General features: G+C 41.8%; 4 protein-coding genes across 4 annotated transcripts; 2 read left to right on the forward strand and 2 right to left on the reverse strand.

Annotated features, from left to right (window-relative positions):
* Positions 1-1,504: 1,504 nt before the first annotated feature.
* Positions 1,505-6,455, reverse strand: ndufaf7 (NADH:ubiquinone oxidoreductase complex assembly factor 7). Its single transcript, XM_083689496.1, has 10 exons — positions 6,102-6,455; positions 5,773-5,933; positions 5,602-5,682; positions 5,056-5,166; positions 4,655-4,868; positions 4,467-4,525; positions 4,235-4,348; positions 3,307-3,450; positions 2,541-2,714; positions 1,505-2,353 (listed from the first exon to the last, which is right to left on the reverse strand). The coding sequence occupies exons 1-10, from the start codon at positions 6,184-6,186 to the stop codon at positions 2,138-2,140; spliced, it is 1,359 nt and encodes a 452-aa protein (XP_083545622.1). The 5' UTR covers positions 6,187-6,455; the 3' UTR covers positions 1,505-2,137.
* Positions 6,456-6,822: 367 nt separating this feature from the next.
* Positions 6,823-13,251, forward strand: cebpz (CCAAT enhancer binding protein zeta; the record flags this gene model as incomplete). The annotated part of the gene is made up of 17 exons (XM_083689080.1): positions 6,823-7,002; positions 7,304-8,802; positions 8,959-9,190; positions 9,308-9,464; positions 9,602-9,690; positions 9,852-9,905; positions 10,012-10,114; positions 10,234-10,302; positions 10,398-10,464; positions 10,646-10,752; positions 10,897-10,957; positions 11,113-11,300; positions 11,449-11,481; positions 11,590-11,688; positions 11,778-11,842; positions 12,101-12,182; positions 12,612-13,251. The coding sequence occupies 17 exons, from the start codon at positions 6,823-6,825 to the stop codon at positions 12,758-12,760; spliced, it is 3,234 nt and encodes a 1,077-aa protein (XP_083545206.1). The 3' UTR covers positions 12,761-13,251.
* Positions 12,299-13,840, reverse strand: LOC310818231 (protein CEBPZOS-like). Its single transcript, XM_083689081.1, has 5 exons — positions 13,816-13,840; positions 13,424-13,541; positions 13,278-13,322; positions 12,802-12,886; positions 12,299-12,676 (listed from the first exon to the last, which is right to left on the reverse strand). The coding sequence occupies exons 2-4, from the start codon at positions 13,539-13,541 to the stop codon at positions 12,804-12,806; spliced, it is 246 nt and encodes an 81-aa protein (XP_083545207.1). The 5' UTR covers positions 13,816-13,840; the 3' UTR covers positions 12,299-12,676; positions 12,802-12,803.
* Positions 13,841-19,061: 5,221 nt separating this feature from the next.
* On the forward strand, positions 19,062-21,199 carry LOC310817814 (forkhead box protein A2-like; the record flags this gene model as incomplete). Its single annotated transcript, XM_083688527.1, has 2 exons — positions 19,062-19,130; positions 19,750-21,199. The coding sequence occupies 2 exons, from the start codon at positions 19,062-19,064 to the stop codon at positions 20,908-20,910; spliced, it is 1,230 nt and encodes a 409-aa protein (XP_083544653.1). The 3' UTR covers positions 20,911-21,199.
* Between the last annotated feature and the right edge of the window lie 3,328 nt (positions 21,200-24,527).

The following is a 24,527-nucleotide window of genomic DNA, read 5'->3' on the forward strand; positions in this document are numbered from 1 at the left end:
TTACAATACTGTTCGAGAACTGATGTGACCTTCTCCAAACTCTGCCTTATTTCCTCTCCCTCTTGGTTGTGTTACAGTCCATCACATGGATGTTTTTTTTTTGTCATCATGTTAGAGTATGGTGTTCTGTGTTCATGGCAGCACTGCTCTGGTTATGGGGCTACAACACAAGAAAACAAGAAAGCATGAGAATAGTCTAATAGTTACTGCTGATTCTTTTCAATAGATATAAAGCAGCAACAGTTACCAATATTTGTCATACATATATAATATGTTATGTATGTCAAAGAAGCCAACAGGTTTGTTTAAGATGTAGCAGAGGGATACTGTGGCACATTTATGTTTTTTCATAAAGTCTGATTGTGTGTGTGCTTCTGTATGGCTGCTTGAAAAATATCAAGCTCACTTATGATGTTTGGCAAAAGTGCTTTTTGGGGTGTACAGTAGTTTGGTGTATGTAAGTGAATGATGGCCTTATAGTTTGCTAGTTCGGGTGGCAATTCAACATGTTCACAGGCAGCATGTCCCTGGCCAAGTTTCTCAATGCTGGCTCCTCACATAAGAATGGCCCTAAATGGTGTGTTTGCTGCTGTACTGTACCACTGCTACTGTGTTTCCTTGGAAAGACTCAAGGGGATACCTAGTTATCATGATAGTAGTCATTTGATTCTGTGAAACCACCAAACGTCAACATGCTTACTTCTACTCCCTGTCCCTGTTTTTCAGTCTCTATTCATTCTTTTGGACTGCGAAACATTCTGGTATGAAGTTTGCCATACAACATACAAAGCACATTAAGAAGGGTGATGATGACGTAATCCTGAGAATCATTTTGAGTCTGTGTTGCCACTGGATTGGCAGATGTCAGTGTTTTCTATATTTCAATATTCACATATCTAATAAAAACTGCTCCTTGGACGGTATTGCAGAATTGATTATTTGTGTAGCATGGGTCCTCTTCATCTTGTTTGGGTCAAAAGCACACAAGCCCTGCCTATATTCAAGAGATATACAGTAAACTATTCCAACAACAGCCAAACAAAAACTCATAACAATAATATTGTCATGATGAATTCATTTTAAAATGAGAACTGCTTCTTGATCATTTAAATTGGCCGACTAAGGGCAAGGCCTCAGGAGAGTTAGAGCTCGAGTAAAGAGCTCTCTTTATGGCTCCATAATCTGTGCAGTTATATCCAAATGTCACCAGTGCCAGGAGGGAGCCTTTCAGATTTCATTGTGCCGTATGTTAGATGAACATAGCAGTTTGTGGGTAAGAAAATGCCTAACTTCTGCTGTGTAATGATAGCGCCACATGTTGAGGCCCAGTCCCCAGCAAATGCAACCGACTTCTCTAAAAGGTCCATCATGAATGCCTTTCTCTAAGAAATCATAAGAGAAAAGGAAGAGTAGGTTAACAGGGCAACTGCCTTCCATTCAATGTACTGCATTGTAATACCATAACATCTTGAAGCTTGATCGAATACATTAAAGAAAAGGAAAACACCAACACCATGTTTTATTCCAAGACAAAGGGAGAACAATAAAGACAAGAGAAGGTTTTGTAATGATTTTTTAATCTATGTCCTCAAATTATATCTTCACATTAGTGCCCCTCAGTAAGAAGGCTGGTTATTTTAGCTATGGTAATTGGCCTGTGTAATTGTATCTTTTAATTACTACTTGAACAGTGAGGGAGTGCCTGTCAGAGGAAAACAGAGCATGCTGTGAGTGGCTATTCTACAACTCCACACTCACAAAATTGCTTCAAGATGTGGAGGCACCACGTGGCCCATTAATGGTTTCCACCCATAAGAGAGTGAGAGGAGCAAATCTTATTCCTTAGCTCTGAACACTGTGACCTTGCGTGACGTTCTGCCTTAGCCAAGTTACATTATCGCTCGGAATCAGATCTAATGACCATACATTACAGAGTATGACATCATCATTCAGCAGCGTTTTTTTTTAGTTTTTTTTTTAGTTTTTACACCAAATGCAAACCCTTCTGATAGTCATGTACGAACAAGGTACAGCACTTGATACATGTGTGCAACGTTTCAGTGCTTTTACAGATGTTCCCAGTGTTCACAGTCTCTGGACAGTCTTTGGAGGAGCCAATGGTGCATCTTCTTTGTCTTTATGAGAAACTAAGCTCACTGAAGCCAGCCACAGGCAGGGGGGCCGGGGCCTTCTTCTTCACCCCCTCAGGCTGCTCAGGCCTGGTCAGCCGACTGGGATTCAGCAGGCTGAAGAACTGAAACCTCTCACCCATCTTCTCTGGGTTGGTCAGCATGTCATAGCCCTTGATCAACTGGGCCTTCGTGGAGGGGTCTGCACAGTTCCTCAGGAGTACCTAAAGAGATTTCAAGAGACAAAGGGTTTAAATATGAGTTATGAGTAAGTTACAAAAATCTTTCATCATGATGCACATGCACCTAACTCATTGCTTCTTTTAGTATTGACCGATGTTACCGTGATACAACTATTACCATAGCACCATGAGTAAGAGATATGGTACAATGTGCATACAGGGTTCTTACCTGTAGGCGTGTGTCAATGCCCATGTTTTTCAGGAAGTTTCTTTGAGACACAGGGCCCATACAGGCCACCGTATCTCCCGCTTTGTTTCTTAGGTAACTGAAGTCCACATCAGCGGTCAAGTCAGCAGAGCCTGGGGCAGCTAAGACATCATGGATCTTATGACCTCGAAAACCCTGGGGCGAAACAATGGAGGGGTTCTTACAGCAGCAATGGCAGTAATGATTGTTACCGAATGTTATCAACGATAACAGTTATTTGTTTATTCATGCAACAATACATTTACATTACATTTTTGCCTCATGCATGAATAGTAAAATTGGTGAATGGCTGAACATATCTTAATTTACTGCCTTATTATGACATCACACGTTGTGGGTCTGTGTGAGACATGGCTGCCTTGTTCACAGATGTGTCTGTGTGGTTCCCTGCCACACGTGTCTTTTGAGGTGGGGGGTGCTTGTTTGATCTCCTCCAGTGCGCTTTCATCATATACATCAGTGAGTGCCAGAGCTAGAGAGCCAGGCAGAGCCCACCACTCCTAATAAGTGACAGATGGGGTTGGGTTAGGGTGGAGCCCAGGAAGAGAACTGGAGGGCAGTTGACCCTGATTTCCGCGTGTCAGCAGCTCAGGGCAAACGAGGCATGCCTGCTTCCTGCATCTGTTTCCTTGAGCTGTGCCGTCTCTGCTTATTACTTTACCACACACATGCATGCACAGCTAGTGTTCAAACTCGCTGATAAATGGGCAATATTTGAGACACCCACTCGAAATGTGTCCGTCTTGTTCCCGTCATGGCCGTAGTCTGCAATCAGTGCCGCGCCCCCGTCCTCTGCGATTCGATTGGCTATCCGCTGGATGATGACCCCTCCCTCCGGGCAGACCTCCACGTGCCGTCTCTTTTCATCTGCCTAGGAGGCGAGGGGTTTCAGAACAAAAACAAAAGAGGCTCTGCTTACCTCTGTCTGTGTGGAGGCCAACACACAGAGGCTGAGCACACACACATCATCAATCATACATGACTACACTTCCAATTCATCTCTCCTTAGCACCGGCTCCAAGCCCTCAGGCAACAGGGAACAAATGAGGAGGGGCTTGCCTGAATGGGTTAGACTATCAGGGAACACATGTTCAGAGTCTCTGTGCAAAAGGCTGTAGCGTTATTAAAACCTAGACCTACCTCTAATGGAAACTCCATTAGTCTAAGAGACGACAGAGCAGCAGATAAGATTATGAATGGCTTTAAACTTGTAGGGTACGTTAAGGTTAATAAACACTATGTGGAACCTGAGATGCACAGGCTTGCACACCAGCCATTAGCCAGGATTTAAAACCAGGGGGCTTCACCCAAGCTCACTTATGATGTAAGCCTTTTGGCAGACTGTTCAAAGTCTCTGCACTCTTGCAGAGAAGCCAGATCAAATAGGTTGGTACTGTATATATTGCATAAACATGGGTAATAAAAGCCAGATGCTCCGCAGACGTTCAGTTTTAAGGAAAGGAGTTGTTAAGCAATCTGTGTATGTATATTTGAACTATAACAAAGACTTAAAGACTGTAAGACTGCTTTTATTTGGATAAATTAGTCTTAGAATATAAAAAAAAGTGGATAAAAAAAGTCTTAGAATACAAAATACAAAATGTATTCTAGAATACATGCAAAATCTCCCAAAATCATGAAAACACAGCACTCACCTGTATGAGTGTAGAGGAGGCCAGAGTGGGAGATGGCACTATGACAAACCTCAGCTTATCTGGCTCCTCTGGGTCAATATCCACCATCACCTCCCTCCAGCCCTTCTCTGTTCTCTAAGCCATTCAGAACAGTCCACAGTTCAACACATGGTTAAATCAAATGACAACAATGCCAATAAATTATTTATGATCATAGAATTAAAACAACTGGTATTTTTTTTGTTTTACTTACCTGGAATTTGTGGATGGGCAAGGCATCGAAGAACTCATGAGCGAGGTAGAGACTAAAACCTAGGTAAAGAACAATACAACCATGAGCAAGTTCCCAAACAGTATCGTATTGAGTTTCTCAAACATATCAAAGCTAAAACAATTAACATGTATTATTAGTATGCTGAGGATAGGTTTATTCCTGTATACCTCTGGGGACATCATCTATGTTGCGGTACCAGGAGATGGGGAGGCCTGTGGTGGTGGTCCCACAGCGGTACACAGGCTCATCCTCGCTGGCTGAGACCTGGCTCTGCTCACCGGTCAGACACTGGGCCTGCACCTCGCTGAGCTTGGGACTCACCTCCACCAGGTGGACCGATACTGTAGCATCACCCAGGGCTGAGCGTAGCTGACTGAACACCTGGAGAGAAAAAACACACACACACACACACACACACACACACACACACACACACACACACACACACACAGACACACAGACACACACACACACACACACAAATAGGGAAATGGCTCCATCTACTGGTCATTAATCAAACGGAAAGAAATACTGCAGTGTGCACATACACTGGGCTGGATATACATACTCTGAGAATATCATTGGCCAGGGAGCCTCTTCCTGGGCCAAGCTCCACCAGCTGGAACTGGCTGGGCTTTCCTGCTCCCAACCACTCACTCAGACACCAGATCCCCAGCAGCTACAGGCAGAGTAGGGGTAAACAGATGTTCAACCCAGGGGTGGCCATCGTGTGTGCAAGCGGCTAGTGTGGTTGCATGCTTTAGTCCAACCAAGCAGAAATGCATCTGGTTCAACTAATCAGCATAGTCTTCGATCAAGACTTTGATCGGCTGAATCAGGTGTGTTACTCCTGGGTTGGAACAAAAGCTTGCACCCACACTGGCCTTCTGGTGTCCTGGTTTAACCTATTCTCATCACTCAAGCCATTGAGAAGAAAAACAAGAACATCAATAGACCTTTGATATGGTCAAGACCGGAATGATGAGTATTGGTCGAGTGAGTACATGCAACATCTACACAGTGCATCTGCATTGCATAAAGTGATTTTTACTAGTTGAACGACAACATAGGCCCACTTGAACGAAGTATGTTGGAATTGGAATAAGACGCTTACCTCTCCAAAGATCTGACTAATTTCAGGTGATGTGATAAAATCCCCATCTGCCCCAAGCATATCATTCCTCACATAATAACCCTGTAAAGTAAATGGCATAGAGAATATTAAACAAATAAATGACAGTGATTGACAATGTTCTATTTACTGTTATTTTTAACTGGTTGTTACCATGACTGGGTTAGTGAGAACCTCTCTCATGTACTCTGCCACTGGGATGGGACCTGTGGCTTTCATTTTAGAGGTCAGGTGTCGGAGCATTGAGTGCCTTGGCATTCGTTCCTCTGTTGCGCTGCTGGAGCAGGTTCTGCTCTGTGCCGCGCTCCATCTCACTATGAACACGCAGTAAACATTAGGGCAGGGCGTATAACAAATGAAGACAACTTAGGAATCTTTAAATACGTGATGGATCCATCTCTTATTCTAATTTGCCGCTGCAAAGTATCTAGTACAAGATATAGTCGACAAGACATACTAAGTAGTAGATTACTTGCCCTTACCTGAAGATGGTTGTGGACAAGGGCAGACAAGAGCTCTTCTAAAACTATTCAGTGTTTTCAGTGCCCTCATTGTACATTTTTGCATCTACAATACTAAGATAATAAGGCTCAACTGTGACAGTACTTGCACACAAAGTGATGACTTTGTTTGCCAGATAGTAAAGTAGCTAGCTAGCAAGCTATGTCTCCTGGGTGTCTCTGGTATCTTTCTGTACCTCTGGCAGGAGAGAAAACTGAAAACATATCCCCGAGATTGTGCTAACTGCGTGTCAAACTCACAATAACATTTTAGAATCGAGAGACATGACCAGAGAGGAATCTCTGATATGACAGCTGCCTAAGTGCATCTGGTCATTTCTCAATCTGAACCCACGAGTTCCGTATTGGTTGTGCAATACGGCAACAAACAATTTGATTGGCCAACATGAATTGGGTAGTTGGTAACAAAGGCTTTTCATTGGATCGTATGAACCTCTGAACTTTGAACTCTTCTGTACAGTCCTGTCAGATTAATAAAATAAATGCATTTCTTGACATGATAGCTAATGCAATCGTTAAAATAAATATTTTATAGTCTCATTATATTTTTAAATTATAGCGTGAATTATTATCATTCGGTCATGTTGTTATCTGAATAATTCGTCCTTTAACATCTAACATCGCTGGTTTTACTGTACAGTTGCCTTCCAAGTCCTCTGTCGTTTTACATGCTGCTTTCAGCATGGCACCGAAAGGGAAGCACCGTAAGGCAGAAGCCACAACAAATGATCAACACGAAAAGGAAGAATTTGAAAATGATTCCGACGAAGGAAACGAAGAACCAACAATAAAAGGAAAAAAGTCTAAACCTGATGAAGATGAATTTAATTTGGAGGAAGTTTTACGTTTGGGTGGAACTCGAGTAAGTTTTCCAGAGCTAGGTAGCTATGTTAGCTACACAACCACATCCACAACTGCTTCTTCTGGTGTAGACACGTGGGTTTTGATCTCTAAATACAGGCTTAGGTTCCATGAACTAAGATATGATTGAACTAAATAGCGTTCTTTGTTTGTGTTTGCTACCGTTTATTGATTTGCTTGCGCTGTGATGTAGCCTAGGTATGTCATTTGGTAGCTAGTCAACATGTCATTGTCATAAAAGCAAGCGAGATACACCCAAATTAAATAATCCTTTTTCTCATTGTCCTTTTTGTGTTGTGCAGGCTGACTACATTCTGCTCGAAAACGTCAACGATTCGAATGAGCTCATAGATGGTGGTAAGAAGGGAGCCATAGATGACCTGGAGGAGGGAGAGTTGGATAAATTCATCACAAAACTCGGTATCCGTGCATACATTGGACACCAGATTGTAGCAGATGAGCCCTCAGATGAAGACACTGCAGAGGCAAGTGAGAAGGAGAGCAAAAAGGCTCAAGCTGAGACAGATAAGTCAGATGCTCCGAAAATCAAGCCCGAGCCAAAGGAGAAGCAGGGCACAGAGAAGAAGAAGACCAAAAAATCTGATGTGACAGGAAATGCTAGTAAGAAGGCTAAACAAAATGTCAACCTGTTTGAGTTTCAGCCAAGGCAGCTGCTGCTGATCAAACCAGGTGGTAAATGGTTTGACTTAGATTACACCACAGAGGGTACCTCTACCCCACAGGATGAGTCTCTTGTCACCCAGTATAAGGCCCTGGCCCAGAAGCTGTTCGAGGCTGAGACAGGGCTCTACAAGAGTAAGAAGAATATGCAGAAGGGGGCCAACTCTGCCTGGATGAAAACTGTGGTATCCACAGGAACACTTGCTGACAGGATGGCAGCCATGACAGTCCTTATACAGGATGCCCCGGTGCAGAGCCTGGAGCATGTGGAGAACCTTGTCTCCATGGTCAAGAAGAAAGGTGGCCGCAGACTGAGCCTCATGGCCCTGGACACGCTCCGAGAGCTCCTGATGTCTGACTTGCTCCCAATGAACCGTAAGCTCAGGACGTTTGCCCAGCATCCCTTTGACCAGCTGGAAGAGAAGGCGAGCGGAAACAAGGATGCCCGTGACCGCCGTCTCATCCTCTGGTACTTTGAGCACCACCTGAAGCACCACATCGCTGAGTTTGTGGTGGCTCTTGACGCACTCGCCCATGACACAGTGGCGGCAACCAAGTCCAAGGCTCTGGCCACGGCACATGAGCTTCTGTGCAGCCGGCCTGAACAGGAGAGGGCCTTGCTCATCCAGGTGGTCAACAAGCTGGGAGACCCAGAGTATAAGACTGCAGCCAAGGCCTCCTACCTGCTGGAGACCCTGCTGCACAAGCATTCCAACATGAAGGCGGTGGTGTGCAGTGAGGTGGAGCGCCTCATGTTCAGGCCCAACATCAACCCAAAGGCTCAGTACTATGCCGTCTGCTTTCTCAACCAGGTGCTACTGAGCCATGAGGAGACTGACCTGGCCACCAAGCTCATCACCATCTACTTCTCCTTTTTCCGAGCCTGTGTCAAGAAAAAGGACGTGGAGTCCAAGATGCTCAGCGGTCTGCTGTCAGGTGTGAACAGGGCCTACCCGTATGCCAAGGCTGGGGACGAGAAGGTCAAAGAGCAGCTGGACACTCTGTTTAAAGTCGTGCACATTGTTAAATTCAACACAGCCATCCAGGCTCTCATGCTGCTTTTCCAGGTGATGGACTCTCAGCAGACAATCTCAGACCGCTACTATGTGGCTCTTTACAGGTAAGCTGCACTCCCTGGTTTTATTGATGATCAAGTTGTGGTTGATCAAGTCAGCCAGTTCATTTTGTACTTTCCTAATCAAATAAATGTTAACATGCCTTTAATTATAATGAGCATTATCATGTTTAACACATGTATGTTCTCTCTGATTTACAGGAAGCTCCTGGACCCAGGTCTGTCCTTGTGCTCCAAGCAGAGTATGTTCCTCAACCTTCTGTATAAGTCTCTGAAGGCGGACATTGTCCTGCGGCGTGTCAAAGCCTTTGTGAAGAGGCTGCTCCAGGTCAGCTGTGAGCAGAACCCCACCTTTGCCTGTGGGGCACTCTTCCTGGTGTCAGAGGTCATCAAGGCCAAACCAGGCCTCAAACTGATCCTACAGGAGAATGGGGTGAGGCCACATTACACATCAACATCAGTAACGTTTTCACATTCCCAGGCTGATGCACATAAATCCTTCCGTTGATTTGTCATGATTCCATTATTGTTTTTTTGTTTTTTTTGATAGGATGCTGAGGAGGAGAATTTCAAAGATCTTGCTGAAGAAGATGATGACGATGAGGTGGAGCGGTTTGTAGATGCTGATAAAGTGGAGGAAGGACAGATTGAGAAACCAGAACAGCCCAAGCCTGCAGCATCGTGGGTACATCATCAGAACGTGCAAGGTCAGTTTTACTATTAAAACCATGCCCTTTTTGCGATATTACACACTCAATTACTTGTCATCCTCCACATTAATCATTCACACCACATTCACCAGCCATCTTTCCCTCCTCATGCACTTCACTTCTATGTTCTTTAGGTGGGAAGACCATGAATACATATGATCCCTTACACAGAAACCCCTTATTCTGTGGGGCTGACCACACCACCTTATGGGAGCTGCAAAGGGTAAGAGTTTCATGACTGTACTCAACGATAAGACAAAGTTGTTATGTATCTCTCTTAACTGGGCCTCCATTTAGACAATGTACAATGTATTTGTACAATGTACCTGAGGATAAACTGCTTGTTATCAGTTATCAATCTTATCTGTTTTCTTATCCCCTCAGCTCTCAGCACATTTCCACCCCTCAGTGTCACTGTTTGCCAAGACAATCTTAGAGGTAAGAGTTCTTTTTTACAATTTAATTTGCATTGAAAAATAGAATACTCATTACAGAACATGTTTTGTATTCATAAATGTATTGCCTCTTTACCCTCTTCCCTTAGGGAGAATTCATCAAGTACACAGGAGACCCTCTCCAGGACTTCACTCTCATCAGGTTCTTGGATCGCTTCGTCTTCAGGAATCCCAAACAAATGAAGGGAAAACGTAATACATATTCATATTTCTGACTTTACATTCTGAATCAACTGTCTGGTCTTAGTACAGTTCCCTACTCAATTCTCCACACCTCTTTTCCTCATTTGCGTATTCTTAATCATTCACAGAAAATACAGACGCCACTGTGATGCAGCCAAAACAGAAGCTAACTATGAACAACATCCGTTCTTTACCTGGTGAGTTTCCTTCGGAATGATTTTGAAGAATAGTTGGGCTACTCTATATTGAGTTAAAGTAACATAACCTTGACTGTCTCACATCTCTCCATTAGTGAACTGTGAGGAGTTCCTGTCCAAAGAGGAGAGCCAGATTCCTGTGGATGAGGTCTTCTTCTATCGGTAAGAGCCAACAAGAAAAAAAGTTCACCTTTGTGACTCGAGGCTGACCAACTGTTTAAGATGTGTTCATTTGGAATGATTGAGGTGTGATAGTAATGCTCCTTGAATCTCTTGTTTGATTGCATTTAGTTGTTTGCTTTTTATGTGATACTTTATATGCCCTGTGCTCATCTCATGCTAGATTCTTTAAGAAACGAGAGAAGGAGAAGCAGCTGCGTAAGCCTCGAAGGGATGGAGATAATGAGAGTGTGGATGACGTGGATGATGATGAGTTTGAGAAGGCCCTCAGTAAGTGCATAACACTGCCAATGATAACGAATGGGAATTTAACTATTAAAGGCAGTAATTCAACAAATAGGCTACTATCTGCTAAACTACAGGTGTAACTCAACATAAGTCATCTCCTTGTTACCTTTCTCTCTCCCCATCCAGATTCACTCGAGGAAGACAGTTACTTCACAGACTTGACCGATGACGGTCTAGACTTTGCAGGGTAAGCACATATAGCTTTGCAGTCAGAGATCATCAGTACATTAATTCATTCATTTTTTGGACAACACAAACATTGCATTGAAATGGTTCCCAATGGTTTGATTTGCATAAACAGTATTTTTCTTAACCAAAGGATATTGTGCTTCTGTGTTACAGTAATGTTAAGTCAAAGAAGGGCAAGAAGGGTGAAGAGGAGTCAGAATCAGACCTTGGCTCTGATGTTGATGACCTGGATGATGAGGAGGTGTCCCTGGGCAGTATGGATGAGGAGGACTTTGGAGATGAACTGAAAGAGGAGGGAGGGGCATTCATGGACCCTGGTGGAGAGGACGAGGACGAAGATGGTATGGCTAACCGTTAAATCTCTGTTCTCTGCATATTGCATTCCAGGAATGCAAGGAATATTTAGTTTATCCCTCAATTTGTTGTTGTGGCATTGTCTGAGTATATTGTCACAAAAGAAAGTTAATTAACTTAACATTTCTCTTTCAGTACCTGAACTGGAAGATGATATTGCATTTGATGGTAGGTATATTGAAATATTATCTGCATAATTTTAGAATAGACTACAGAACAAGATATGAAATCTGTTTCCAAGATGTGTGATATTAAACAAATAATTTTGCCTTAAAGACTCCGGAGATGAGATGGATGAGGTCCCAGATATCACTCCAGTTTCTAAAAAGGGAAAGAGGAAGTCATCAGAGAAGCTTGATTTCACTGGCTCCTCAGGTTGGTAGTGGGTCCTCTGTTGGTGCCATGAAACTGCTCCATTATATGTGAAATGTAGAGTTTGATGTGTCTACATTCTTTCTTTGTAGGTTCAGTACCAGGGAAGAAAAAGAAAGGAAAGAAGGATGCAGCCATGTTTGCTTCTGCTGAAGAGGTGGGATTGTCAAGCTTATCATATTACTCTGAGGAATAGAATAGACAAGATGATATTTACTGTATATAACATCACCTCTCGGGGAACTGCAATATCTGAGAAATGTCTGGTTTCACAATTCTTCACAGGGCACATGCAATGTTAACAAGTGATTTGGGGTGTGCTGATATGGCAATCCACCAGTCTGTTGAAGAGTGAGTTTCTTCTATGAAACAAAATGATACCACTGCTAATGCCAAATGTTTTATTATTTTTTAGTTTGGATATCTGCTGGATGAAAATGCTGGCTCTGTGTTTGATAACATCGGCATGAATGCTATGGCCAACAAAGACAAAGCAGGTGAGTCTTCAATGCAGTCATTTTATCCTAGCAGTAAGAAAGATCTAGTGAATGTGTCCATATATTAAGTGCCATCTGACAGTAAAGGAGAAAAAGAAATACACAAAGCCAACCCATTCAAATGAATTACTTTAATCAGTTGGCTAGATGCTAGCCAGAAACACTACATGTCCTTCATGGAGGGGCAGTATGACAGCTGCAGCATGCATCCAGTCATATTGCAGTATTCCACGAGATGTGGCCCAGTATGTTTTTTTTATTCTCTCCCAATATTGAAGAAATGGACAGCCACACACAACTCAATTCATGTTCGTTTGCACTTAATACTCCCAAGGCAGTCAAGCTTCAGTAGAAAATGAAATTGTGTGGTTTCTGCCAGTACAGGCTCATTGGTCTCATTGCTCCCTTTCCTCTGCTCTGCTCCTCCAGGTGTCAGGCAGCTCAAGTGGGAGGTCCAGAGGGACGACTGGGTCCAAGGCAGAGACGTCAAGACCCTACGGAAGAAAAAGGCCATGTTTAACAAGAAGAAACAGTTTGGTAAAGCAAAGCTGGGCAAAAAGACTTTCAAGAAGAAGTAACAACTGGGACTTCAGGTTATGAATGTTTGTAATAAACACACCTCTACTCGTTCTTGATGGACCACATCTCAAGGTCTTTCTCCCGAATTCCATGAACCCCTGCCAATTCATTGGACTTGTAATACGCTTTCGGGAAACAAAGTGATGGTTTGTAAGACAGCATTCAACACACTATTAAGTGGTTCAGTGGGCAACATATTGCCTCTATTTAATGCTGTAATTTTTTTCTGGTTTGAAGCAATCATGGTATTAACATTGAAGCTCCAAGCTTGTGTGAAATCAAGAATTCTCAATTTCTAAATACGTTTCATATTTTGTACTAAAGATACACAATGGGAACATTTGCATAATAAGGTATAACATTTCTGGTTTGTCATACCTGTCTGTAACTGAAGACAGTAACAATTGTTGTTGTTGCTGATGACATTCTATTGCAATAACTATACCAAGCTTATGCAGTTGTGAGTTTTTGAATCAATTCATCCAGATGTTGTAGTATCTACACAGCAACCCTTACCTTCCAGAACTGAGGGTAACCTCCTGTTCATACTGTTCCTGAAATCTTAAAAAAAAAAAAGTTAACATTAATTAGTGTGTATGCGTACTCCAATGTAAATGACAAATGTTTAACATTTTCCATTCTATATAAAGTTTTAATGGTACCTTGACTTGTATTCATCTTGTAAAAAAGACCATAAGCACCAAGAAAACCAGCCACCTCCAAAAGTATAATTCCCTTGAAGATTTTCTTGGCTAACGGCTGAAATGTTTTAGGGGCCATCTAGAGGGAGAGAAAGGAAAGGAGGATTTATATTTTATTTGTACGTAGAGGCATGTATAAGCTAGCCTACTCACCTAATTCACTGCAAGCAGAGGTTACATGAATCTCTGTTCTGCTCACAGACAACAAAAAGCAGTCATTAGATAACGCAAACGTTTAAGTCAGTCTGTATGGTATATATAAGTGCGCCTGCCAATTTGATTTAAATATAGATTCAACAGGGCACAGAACGGTGTCGCTGGCCAGATACATGTGTAATTCTGATCAAACTTACCTTGCTTCCTCGGTCCTCTCGTGCCCTTGTACAACCTCACTTCCTCAATACGGAGGCCCGGCTGTGACAAACAGCAAGGGGAAAGAAAAAAATATTTATAATTTCTTCAGTGTATTTCGCCACTCCATAACGTGCATATTATATAGATTTTTATGGTATACTAACCATGATAAAATGTTCAATGTGCATTTTTTTTTTGTTAAACAGTGGAAAAATCATGAAATTATTTGGTAACTACAATAATTTGCACCTTTGTGGTAAAGCTGCAGCCTAATTACTCTAGTAACACTATTTTATTATGTTTCTATAAAGTAGGTCTAATGGTAATTGGTAGCCTTTATGGAGTGAGCGGTTTGTGTTATCGCATAAGTGGAATACCTTTATATTCGACTTGATCTTTGTTTTTACCGTTTGAATTTCTATGGCTGCAATCCTTTTATTATCTTCCTTTTTTATGTTGTGATTTTAATATCTCCCTTTGTTTTGATTTCTCCTGTAAATTGGATTGTGTTGCATTTGTTTATGAAATGTGCTATACAAATAAAGTCTTATTGATTGATAGATTGTGTAATAGTCGTTTGTCGCTCATGTGTAATAACAAACTGATTATTGCTAAGCAAAAAAAAGCAATAACTTTGGTATGTAGCAACATATTAATACAATGTTACTCAAGTAATTGCAGGGTTACCACACAGGAATAGGGGCAATTTATTGTAAAAAGTGACCAATTCATTACCAGGCTGCTCTGAGAACTCACCAGCAGGGGTCACTATAGCTTTCTCGCTATGAGAAACCTGTCATTCGATTCCAAGAATGAACATGAATGCTTGAAAAACAACATTGATATTCCTAGTAATGTATTTGGCAACAGACCAGGTAGAAGCCTTGTATCCCCAGATCTGTTTGTGCTGTAGCCTATAGCCAACTCCTACTGTTGTTATGCCAAACACGTGATGGGAGTTGGCTGTGTAGCTCAAACTGATCTGGGGTGACCAGCATAGAGAGATGGATCCTTTTGTTGAAAAAAGGCTTAGACAAAAGGTAGTGGGATCAAGCATAGGGATCAAAGAGGAGTCTGTGCTGATCCTCCCCTTAGCAAGTGTAACTGTTGAGGTCTGAACCAGGGTGTCCGTGCATCACAAAACTGCCTTAGCCTGCTAAAGTCTAGGTATTATGGGGAACAAATGTGTGTTCAGGTTTCAGTTCAGGTTCAAGTGTTCAGGTTTCAGGCAAGCTTACTCATCATGTGAGTGAGGTCTCCAGCCCACCTCTGTTACAATGTCCCAGGTAACACACTAAGCAAACAAGATGTCTCAGGTGAACACGATTCCTATGCGTCAGAGGCGCTGTTCAGAGAGAACAGATCTTGTTTGCACTTCAGATCCATGCTCCATTTCCCCGAAGAGGTCACAGACCACCCACTGCACTCATAGATATGAATCATTTCTACATATTTGAAACCCTTGCCTTGTCTATGAGTTATGTATCAAAATGTATCAAATAATACATATGTAAGAAGTTTATAAGGAGACCTTTTTTATAAGGTTAAAAAAAGCTTTGTTTCTGCCAGTGGAGGCAAGTTTAACCTCAGCACAGCTTACACTATTCAAGCAAATTGTGTGCAAAGCAAAATAACAGCCCACTTCATATTGATGGTAGGTAGTCTTCATATGCACCTGCAGAACAGGAAGAGGCTAACCTGATCTGTTGAGCCAGTAGTCATGTATAAGTTGCACTAAACTGAATATATGACGGGCATGAGTGAGACAGGAGATTTAAGGAGGGGAGCAATGGAGCATCCTCCATCTTAATTAGCTGGTCCCTGCTGTGCATCTTCTAAATTGTCATGGCATGGAACTTCACAGTGCATTGGGCCACTTGCACTTCCTGCAGACCTCTGGAATACACAGCTTCCGAAGGAGGGGACCATAGAAGTCTTAACTAAGTGACAATATTTGCTCACCTGAGACGTGCTACCCACATCTGGTTGGGTAGATGAGAATGGCCAGGAAGTTTTGCAAGGGCTCCCCCGCTAGGCAACTGTTTCTCACCCTGCAACCCATTGTGCTTCATGTGAGGGAGGGAAATGTTTGTCTGAAGCTGCAGGAGGCTGATGAGGTGCTAATGTGAAGAGTGGCCGTGCCATTGGTCTCCACTGTGGTTAGCCTGTTTAGCTGTCAGAGCCTGTAAAGAGCCCGATTTATTAGGATCTGGAAGGGGCGTTCTCGGGTAGACAAACACAGATTGGACACTTGTGTTGTTTGCTGGCAGGGTGCTTTGTCATGGACCCAAGAGTGACATGCGCTCACTGAGTTCACTGGTTTTTACCAAGCACCCCACACTGTTTCTTAGTAAACACTATAAATTCCAGTTTACAAGTTGGTAGACCAAGGGAGAAAGATGTTACTGGAATAGTTGTGGTGTAAGCCATTTCCCTGATTCACAGAGATGAATGAGAATGAAACTAAATTAATGTCAAGGACAAAAACCATCAGACTTGTAATTGCATTGTCACATCAGTAATTTCCATTTGCTGAAACATAATGAGCAAAAAAAAACTGTTATGTCTGTATAACTGTTTCAGTTATGTCTGTATAACTGTATCAGTTACACTGTATCTAGCCATTTGAATCAGCAGGTATTTACATGATAAGGATCAATTTCAGCAGACAAGAATTGCATGGTCTTGGATACTGTGAACTGTAAATTGTATTGCATTTCAACCTGCTATGCTCTCAATATGAAAAGATGTGTATTGATTGAGATCCTTTACTTCTTTGGGGTCTGGTGTGTGCAGAGAGCACGGTGGTCCAGTGCAATAACTGCTCTCAACAGATCTGACACAGACAGTCCCTTGTTCTTTTCACCTTGGTTGTGTGTCCTCCCTGTCCCGCCTCCTTTCAGATTCATCTCCAGGTAAACACACTGTTGTGTGTTGTGGCAGGCCGCAAACCTGGAGCCAGGAGGCGTTGTCACAGCTGTACAGGATAAAGGCCCCAACCCAAGCCTCACTCTGGTATGTTTGCTGTCACTATAGGCAATTGGCAGCAAACACTTTTGGTGAGACACTGAAAAGACTCTTTATTAATTTTGCTTTGATGTATTACAAGCTTAACCTCTTGCCCTTGTTTTTAGAAATGTTGTTCAGAAACAGGGGTAACTGGCAACCTCCTAATGCCACAGTGGAAAACGTTGTAATGAAATGAAACATTCCTGTTTCCACTCTTTGGATATTTAAATGGATGTTAGATTTTGCTGTTCTTTTGAATGCAACACATCCGACATCTTGCCTACTAATAATGAATTCTCTCACCCACTTACACTTACGCTCGTTCAAATTCACAGACAGGGAATCAAATACATGATAGGAACATTGTAAGGGGACATTTGGTCAATAACATTATCAGGATTTCTAATTGTATGGTTTATTCCTTAAACATATAATTGGCTTTAAGGCAGTAATATGTGGCTTCATCAGAACTAATCGTGACTGTGATCAACCTCAGCTCATGTGCATTTACTACCAGCTAAATTGGGTAAGCGATCAGCTTGTGAGAATGTGCTGCTTCACCTACAGTATCTCAGGTGTCAAAGATGTCCCATTAACAATATAATATTAAAGGAAATGTCTATCGGCCTATCTAACATTAAATACACGGTATGTCTGCGACTCCATTAATTCCACACAAACTGCTGTAGACAGATTTTCGTTATACCATTTTGACTACATTATTATAATGTTATTACTAGAGTTGTTATTATCGCAACAATATATCAGGAGTATAATAATATACCAGTGGCACATTCCTCAAATTACGCCGCGATGTAGTTCCTTCGTCATGTATGGGTATAGGTCTAGGTGTGCGCGAGCGCGAGTTTGTATGAGGCAAATGCATTAGGAGCTAAACATCCTCATTAATATCACCCTAAACAGAATCTCCTTTGTTTTCCGAGACTGAGTATATCAGCAATTGCTGTGGATATCCATTACATCTCTGGTGATCAAACACGTTAGATAAACTTTACTTCGCCATGATATCAAACATAGGGCAGGCCCCCACTTAAGTCAATAAAAAGAGTCTGTGTATAGCCACAATTCTATGTTTGAGTAATCTCTATTCTCCAAACAAATGTCGAAATAAGAGGAAATCAAAATATTTATATAGTTGGATAGCCTACACGTATCATGTGAAAATATGTGTATGATATTTCTTGAAATAGAACTAATTTATCATTAATTGCACACAAAGGGCTACGTTTTTGTGATCCGATTTCGGCTGTATATGTAAAGCAATTATAAAGTCAAAACACTAAGAGATCCAATACTAAAAAACGTTCTTCGAGTTGAGTTGACCCTAACATTTTTGCAATGTGTCGAAATGCTGGAACACAACGTTCTGCGAATTTCTGCTTTGCTGTCACCGTGTGCCCTTATCGCCCCCTCACTGCAGAATGTAATCGATCGACCCCTGGACTTAGGCTACTGCTCAAATATAAACTGTTCCATGATGCATTCTACACCGCTATTGACTAATAGGACTATTGTCGATTGTCGACAGAATCTCAATGGGCCTTATATTTATTACATACAGTAGGTGTATAGCATTGTATCTTGTTTCTGTGCAAAAAGTGGTATAAACATATCCAGTTTCCTCATTTGTTTTGACATATTTGTTGTAGGCTATTGCATGCTAAAACTGTAAAAAGCGGACCACACTCCTTGGGGGAAATGATGGCCTACTCAAAAGACCACAAATCACATTCCTAACGGCTAACACAATGAATAGAGAAAGGGGAAAGGGTATAATGGATTTGAAAATTCCCTGTCTTTTTTGTGGTGCAAACAATCAGATTTGACTTATTGAATCCTTTCAAATGTTTTTTTCTTCTTCAGCGAGAGCAGGTGTAGGCCTACAATAGAGGGCCAACGGAGGAGTCTCGTGCCTAGGTGTGAGCAGATTATTCAAATAGGGCAGTGAAGGAGTGAGGATTGGAGGTTCGCGGAGAACACAGCGCTATACCACAGCAAGGCGAGGAGCTAACGTCATTACAACTCCTGTCATCGTCAGTCACTTTACAGCGTGTGGAGGCACACCGGACAGAAAGATACCCATGAACCACCAGTCCCTGGAAGCCAGTAGACTGACGCTGCTGAGTTGTCCGTAGTCCTACATCGATATAGGGCGCTTTCTCAGTTTATCTTCTGGTGAGAGGCTGTTAAGGAAATTTGTTTTGGATCGTCCACAATGCTGAGCGCTGTTAAAATGGAAGGACACGATCATTCTGACTGGAGCGCCTACTACGCAGAGCCTGAGGTGGGTAGAGTTTATATATGTATTTTGCTGTCTATACAACTCAATATTAGCCTTGAGATAATATTAACTTTGTGATCAAATATTGACTTGAGACACTTCCACGATCTCTTTGCTCTACTGAACAATTTCACGTAAGAACATTTGCAACCATACCAAATTAATTGCCTTTATTATTTAGAAAATTGTTTGCTACTTATTCTTAAATGTCATGTGTATTGTCTCAGTGTAGCCTAGACTTTTATTTCTATCGAATGCAAAGGCTGCTATATCTGCCTTGTTCGTTGACTCATTGTTTCCCCTTTTCCACAGAATCGTTTTCGTTGGTTTTGCTATAATCAGACCGAATATGAAAAAGGCCGATGTTTAGAAAAGGCCTATGCTTTATCATAGGTTCTTTTGATTTATGTACGTTGTATGTATGTATTTGGCCCAATTATTAAGTGATGAATCGAATGAATAGGCTATAATAGACCAACACAGCCTTTATTAAAAACACATTTTCCTTTTTGTGAGAACGAATTACAAACGAATTATTTCGATAGTGTATTACAAAATATTCCATATATATTAGCCTATAATAAAGTAATTGTTGACGTCCTACACTTTCTTTATGTTTCAGTGCTACACCACAGTCGGGAACATGAACTCCGGTCTGGGAATGAACTCGATGAGCACCTACATGAGTATGCCTGGAATGACATCAACGAGCAACATGACAGGCAGCCCCATGAACATGTCTTACGTGAACACGGGAGTGAACCACTCGATGGCTGGAATGTCACCGGGCTCCGGGGCCATGCACGGTATGGGAGCAGGGATGGCGGGCATGAGCGCTGCGCTCAACCAAAGCATGAGCCCAATAAGCACACAGCCATCGATGAATTCCCTGACGTCTTACAGCAATATGGGCGTTATGAGCCCCATGTATGGACAGTCCAACATTAGGTCGAGAGACCCCAAAACTTACCGGAGAAGCTACACGCATGCCAAGCCGCCATATTCATATATCTCTCTCATCACCATGGCCATACAACAGTCGACCACAAAGATGCTCACGTTGAATGAAATATACCAGTGGATCATGGACCTTTTCCCCTTTTACCGTCAGAACCAGCAGCGCTGGCAGAACTCTATCCGCCACTCTCTGTCCTTCAATGACTGTTTCCTCAAAGTGCCCAGGTCCCCAGATAAACCAGGCAAAGGCTCTTTTTGGATCCTTCATCCGGACTCAGGCAATATGTTCGAGAACGGCTGCTATCTGAGGAGGCAAAAGCGTTTCAAGTGCGAGAAGGAGCTAGCAAAGGAGTCGCGCAAGAAAACGTCCGAGGGTGGATCTAACAGCAGCTCAGAGAGCTGCAACGGCAACGAGTCACCCCACTCAACCCCCACCGTTAAAGAGATGAAAAGGTCCGTCTCCGATCTGAAACCCCGGCAAGCAATGAGCCCCGAGCACGCACCATCTCCTATCCCACAGACGCATCATCTCATGTCTCAGCATCACTCAGTGCTCGTGCACGAGGCGCACCTGAAGCCTGAACACCACTATTCTTTCAATCACCCATTTTCCATCAACAATCTTATGTCGTCGGAGCAGCAGCATCATCATCACAAAATGGACTTGAAAACATACGAACAGGTGATGCAGTACGGCTATGGCTCACCGATGACAGGTGCACTGTCGATGGGCTCAATGTCTAAAACGGGGATAGATACTTCGACACCAACAGACACGTCTTACTACCAAGGCGTATATTCTAGGCCAATAATGAACTCATCTTGAATTTCCTACAATGGACATTTTCCAGAAATTACAATTTGTACATTTGTAAATAGGTAGTTTGGTTTTATGCACCACCATGTTTTATGGACATTACTGAATTAAAGTGACTCATTCAGCTTCATTCGAAGAATGTTGGTATGGAACTAAATGATTTGACCTCTTCCATACTTTCACATGCAAAACTGAGGGATTCACGACGGAATTGCTTTGGACATTGTGAGACATCCGCGCTCCTGCCTATATCGTTTGTGTATCCCTTATTTATAACTTCGTATAATGTGTAGGCCTATTCGTGTACCAGACGAAAATCTATATTAAAGTATTATTTGATTGTTTTTTTTTGTTTTGTTTTTTTACTATTTCTCTGTATCATCACTAGGCATAAACATGTGAAACTACGTGGTATTATTGTGCAATCAATCGAAAACATAGAACATGTATGGTTTTACTAAGAACATAGTAAGAATGAATACGTTTTTTTAGACGAACTAATCTAAGAATGTAGCATCATTTAATTGCAGCTCGGAAGTCCATCGACCAATATACAAGAGCAATTAGGCCTAGGCCTACTGTGGTCTTATTTCGTGTTGGTCTTATCAACCAACACCAAAATAGTAATAGGCTAATAGCAATTAGGTCTACTTGTATTATTATTATTATTACTACTATGTATTATTATTATTATTATTATTATTATTATTATTATTATTATTATTATTATTATATTTAGTGTATTTTGTTTTCACGGTTTGTCAGGTTCCCCACCAATTCTTTCCTGAATGGAACTTAATTGTGCTCTTAACGTGGAACATCTTTTTCATTATCGCATGGCCTAATAGCTCCCCGTTGGACTGCTAAATGAATACGTATGAGAGAGAACAATGGGCAACGAATGTGACGCTTTAACCTGCCTTGTTGTGAATCGCACATCTCTGTCATGGGGTTACCACTTAACGCCTGACTCACCACTGATCCTATAACTGATACGATGAACGATGATGTCATGTCATACCCCCTCCGAATAGGCCTGCATCAACACCTTCAAGATGTTAGCCCATGCACTTTCCCCGAAAACACAAAGAGCGTCTGTCTGTCAAAAGGGCTCCATCTGAAGGCCTATCATGTCCACACTCACATACACTTTAATTTAACAGCATCCCTGTGACCCATCATCATCAACGATCGGTGCATAATACGATAATCATCTGCAAACAGTGGGTCACAGAGACACGGGCATGTACAGTAAACGCAAGGTCAAATGCGATCTTTAGTGTGTCTCAGTAAATTTGCTCAGGCAATTCTATTGTCTCTCTAGTCATGGTGCAAAGCTGATTTTTAAAATCGATATCAGTGTAAAACAATCATTTTTTAAACTAGTAGGGGAGTGAAATCTTTGCTTTGTGTCTGAGTCAACAGTGACAGAGTTTGTGTTCAAATAAATGCTGTGTTGACTTCAGTCCTCACTCAGCAGCAGCAGCAGCAGCAGCGGCAGCAGCAGTTTGTTGGATATAGCCTCACAGGATCTCGACACTGCGGCTTCTGATCAGAGGTAGGCTACCAATGATACATTCCACTCCCCGATGTTTCACTAGCTGTCGGTCTTTTAGTAGACTGCGATTGAATTATTGCCGTGAAATGAAAATACAAGAGTCAGGGCGAAGAAGAGTTATAATAAGTTATAATATACTGTACATATATATAATATCATATAGAATTGCATTGACTCAAGAGGCTGACGAGAGAGGTGCAGTCATTCGAATTGTATTGGTGCAGAGACATTCGGCTGCTATATGCCCCGGCCCAAAGGGCCTCCCACCGCGAGACTGTAGTTTTAAAAACATGTACAATTCTTAAAATTTTGCTTGGATAAAAACATGTATAGCATATTGATAGGGGCCTATAGGATTGATATTATTATTATTATTATTATTATTATTATTAGTAGTAGTAGTAGTAGTAGTAGTAGTATTATTAATTAATGATTATTATCATCATCATTATCAATATGAATATTAACAATAAGCCTATGTTAGAAAACAAAATATATGTATGCCTAATGTTAGAAGCTTACTGGCACGTTTTAATGTAAAAGTGAGGCTCTCCTGATCTCCTACCTGCTATACTGTCAGGATTTTTCTGGTTGAATTTATCTCCAGCATGAGATGGCATAGGCTATACCGGATAATCGTCTTTAAATAATTTATTATTAATTCACTCCCATTTCACTGGTAATGCAGGTCCTGGAGTTGTAAATCACTTGGTTTTAAAAGTGTATGCTCACGAACTTCATCTCAGAGCCTTGGCTGGAATAATTCACCCCAAGGCGATAAATATAGCCGTTTGAATGGGTTCTCGACATGAAATAGGAATAAGTTACTCGGACCTGTGAAATTTAGGACTCATATTTTCATAATCTACGATTGAGCTGAGATGAAAATATAGGTCCTATAGATCCAATGTCAAGTCTTTTTTTCATTAGCACGATTATATTTACCATCCATTTAATTGAACGAAACCTTTTAAAATAGCCCTAACAATTGCATTTAACTGACACCTGGATGAAGCGTGAAGGACTAAATCAATGAGTTTAAAATAATGGCAGGCTATCGTACATTTGCCATGTGATAAATATTCGCTGCTCTTTGTTTTAATGGCAAGACGATAGCTTTCAGATAGATCATCTTACTTCGACAAACAAAAAATATAACTTACAGGCCTAGGCCTATTGCAAGGAACATTGCATGGCCACACATAGATTTCTGTTTTACGTGGCTATGGAAATTCATATGTCAATTTCCATGGAGATTCCATGAAGGACACTACCCGATGATGCCCTCGTAGGATATTTTGGCGGGACTTAGAACACCCAAGTAGCGGTTTCCCGGGTGATTTCTGATAGGCCTACCAGTTTTACACACTGTAATACTGCTTTGGCCAATTGGAGGGGTGGGACTACACACTTCACTCTCATTTAAATCTCCCTTTATCAGAGATATAGTCCTAATCCCATATTTTGGCCAGTGAAATCATCACCCCATAGCAGGTTGAAATCCAATATTGCCCAGGGAGCTATATTGCAACTACAACTGATCCTATAAACTAACAATAATAAGTAACAGGGCCGGCCGTAGTCCTGGGGGCCCAAGGTGAGAACTTGGTTGAAAGGCCCACCCCACAAAGTTCTTGAGGATGGAGGGGGAGGTCTGCCAGAAGCTTGAGGTTTTTGAATTTCTTTTTTGAACACCTGAAACCTTTTCTTAAACACCCTTTTCCTGCAATCTAGACTCCACTACCTTCCCCACAATAACAATAAACACATAGATCTGTATTATTAACAGTTGAGAACAAAAACTCAAACAATTGAAATATTGCAGGTAACCTGCATATAACCCCATTACATAACACCACATCTGTATGCAGGTTGTGTGAAGGTACCTTGATGTGATCTGAACCCCAAAAATTATAACATTTTAATATAACATTTTTATAAATTTAAAACATATTTTTATGTCACATTTGGGGGCCCTTTTGACATTCTGAGGCACTATTCAGCCTATGGGCCGGGCCAGTAAGTAAGTAAGCCTTGTGCGCGAGCTAGATGAGCCAGAACGGCCTAT

This window comes from Argentina silus, assembly GCF_951799395.1.
Source record: "Argentina silus genome assembly, chromosome: 17".
In the NCBI taxonomy this organism is placed as follows: domain Eukaryota; kingdom Metazoa; phylum Chordata; class Actinopteri; order Argentiniformes; family Argentinidae; genus Argentina; species Argentina silus.

Excerpts from the sequence above, each read along its gene's own strand:
- ndufaf7 (XM_083689496.1), bottom strand. The coding sequence starts at position 6,186 with ATGCAAAAATGTACAATGAGGGCACTGAAAACACTGAATAGTTTTAGA. Across the intron at positions 4,869-5,055 it reads TGGCCAATGATATTCTCAGA|GTGTTCAGTCAGCTACGCTC; the intron begins GTATGTATATCC and ends TTTTCTCTCCAG. Across the intron at positions 2,715-3,306 it reads ACAAGACGGACACATTTCGA|GGTTTTCGAGGTCATAAGAT; the intron begins GTGGGTGTCTCA and ends GTTTCGCCCCAG.
- LOC310818231 (XM_083689081.1), bottom strand. The coding sequence starts at position 13,541 with ATGGCCCCTAAAACATTTCAGCCGTTAGCCAAGAAAATCTTCAAGGGA. Across the intron at positions 13,323-13,423 it reads CAAGATGAATACAAGTCAAG|ATTTCAGGAACAGTATGAAC; the intron begins GTACCATTAAAA and ends TTTTTTTTTAAG. Across the intron at positions 12,887-13,277 it reads GTTACCCTCAGTTCTGGAAG|CGTATTACAAGTCCAATGAA; the intron begins GTAAGGGTTGCT and ends GTTTCCCGAAAG.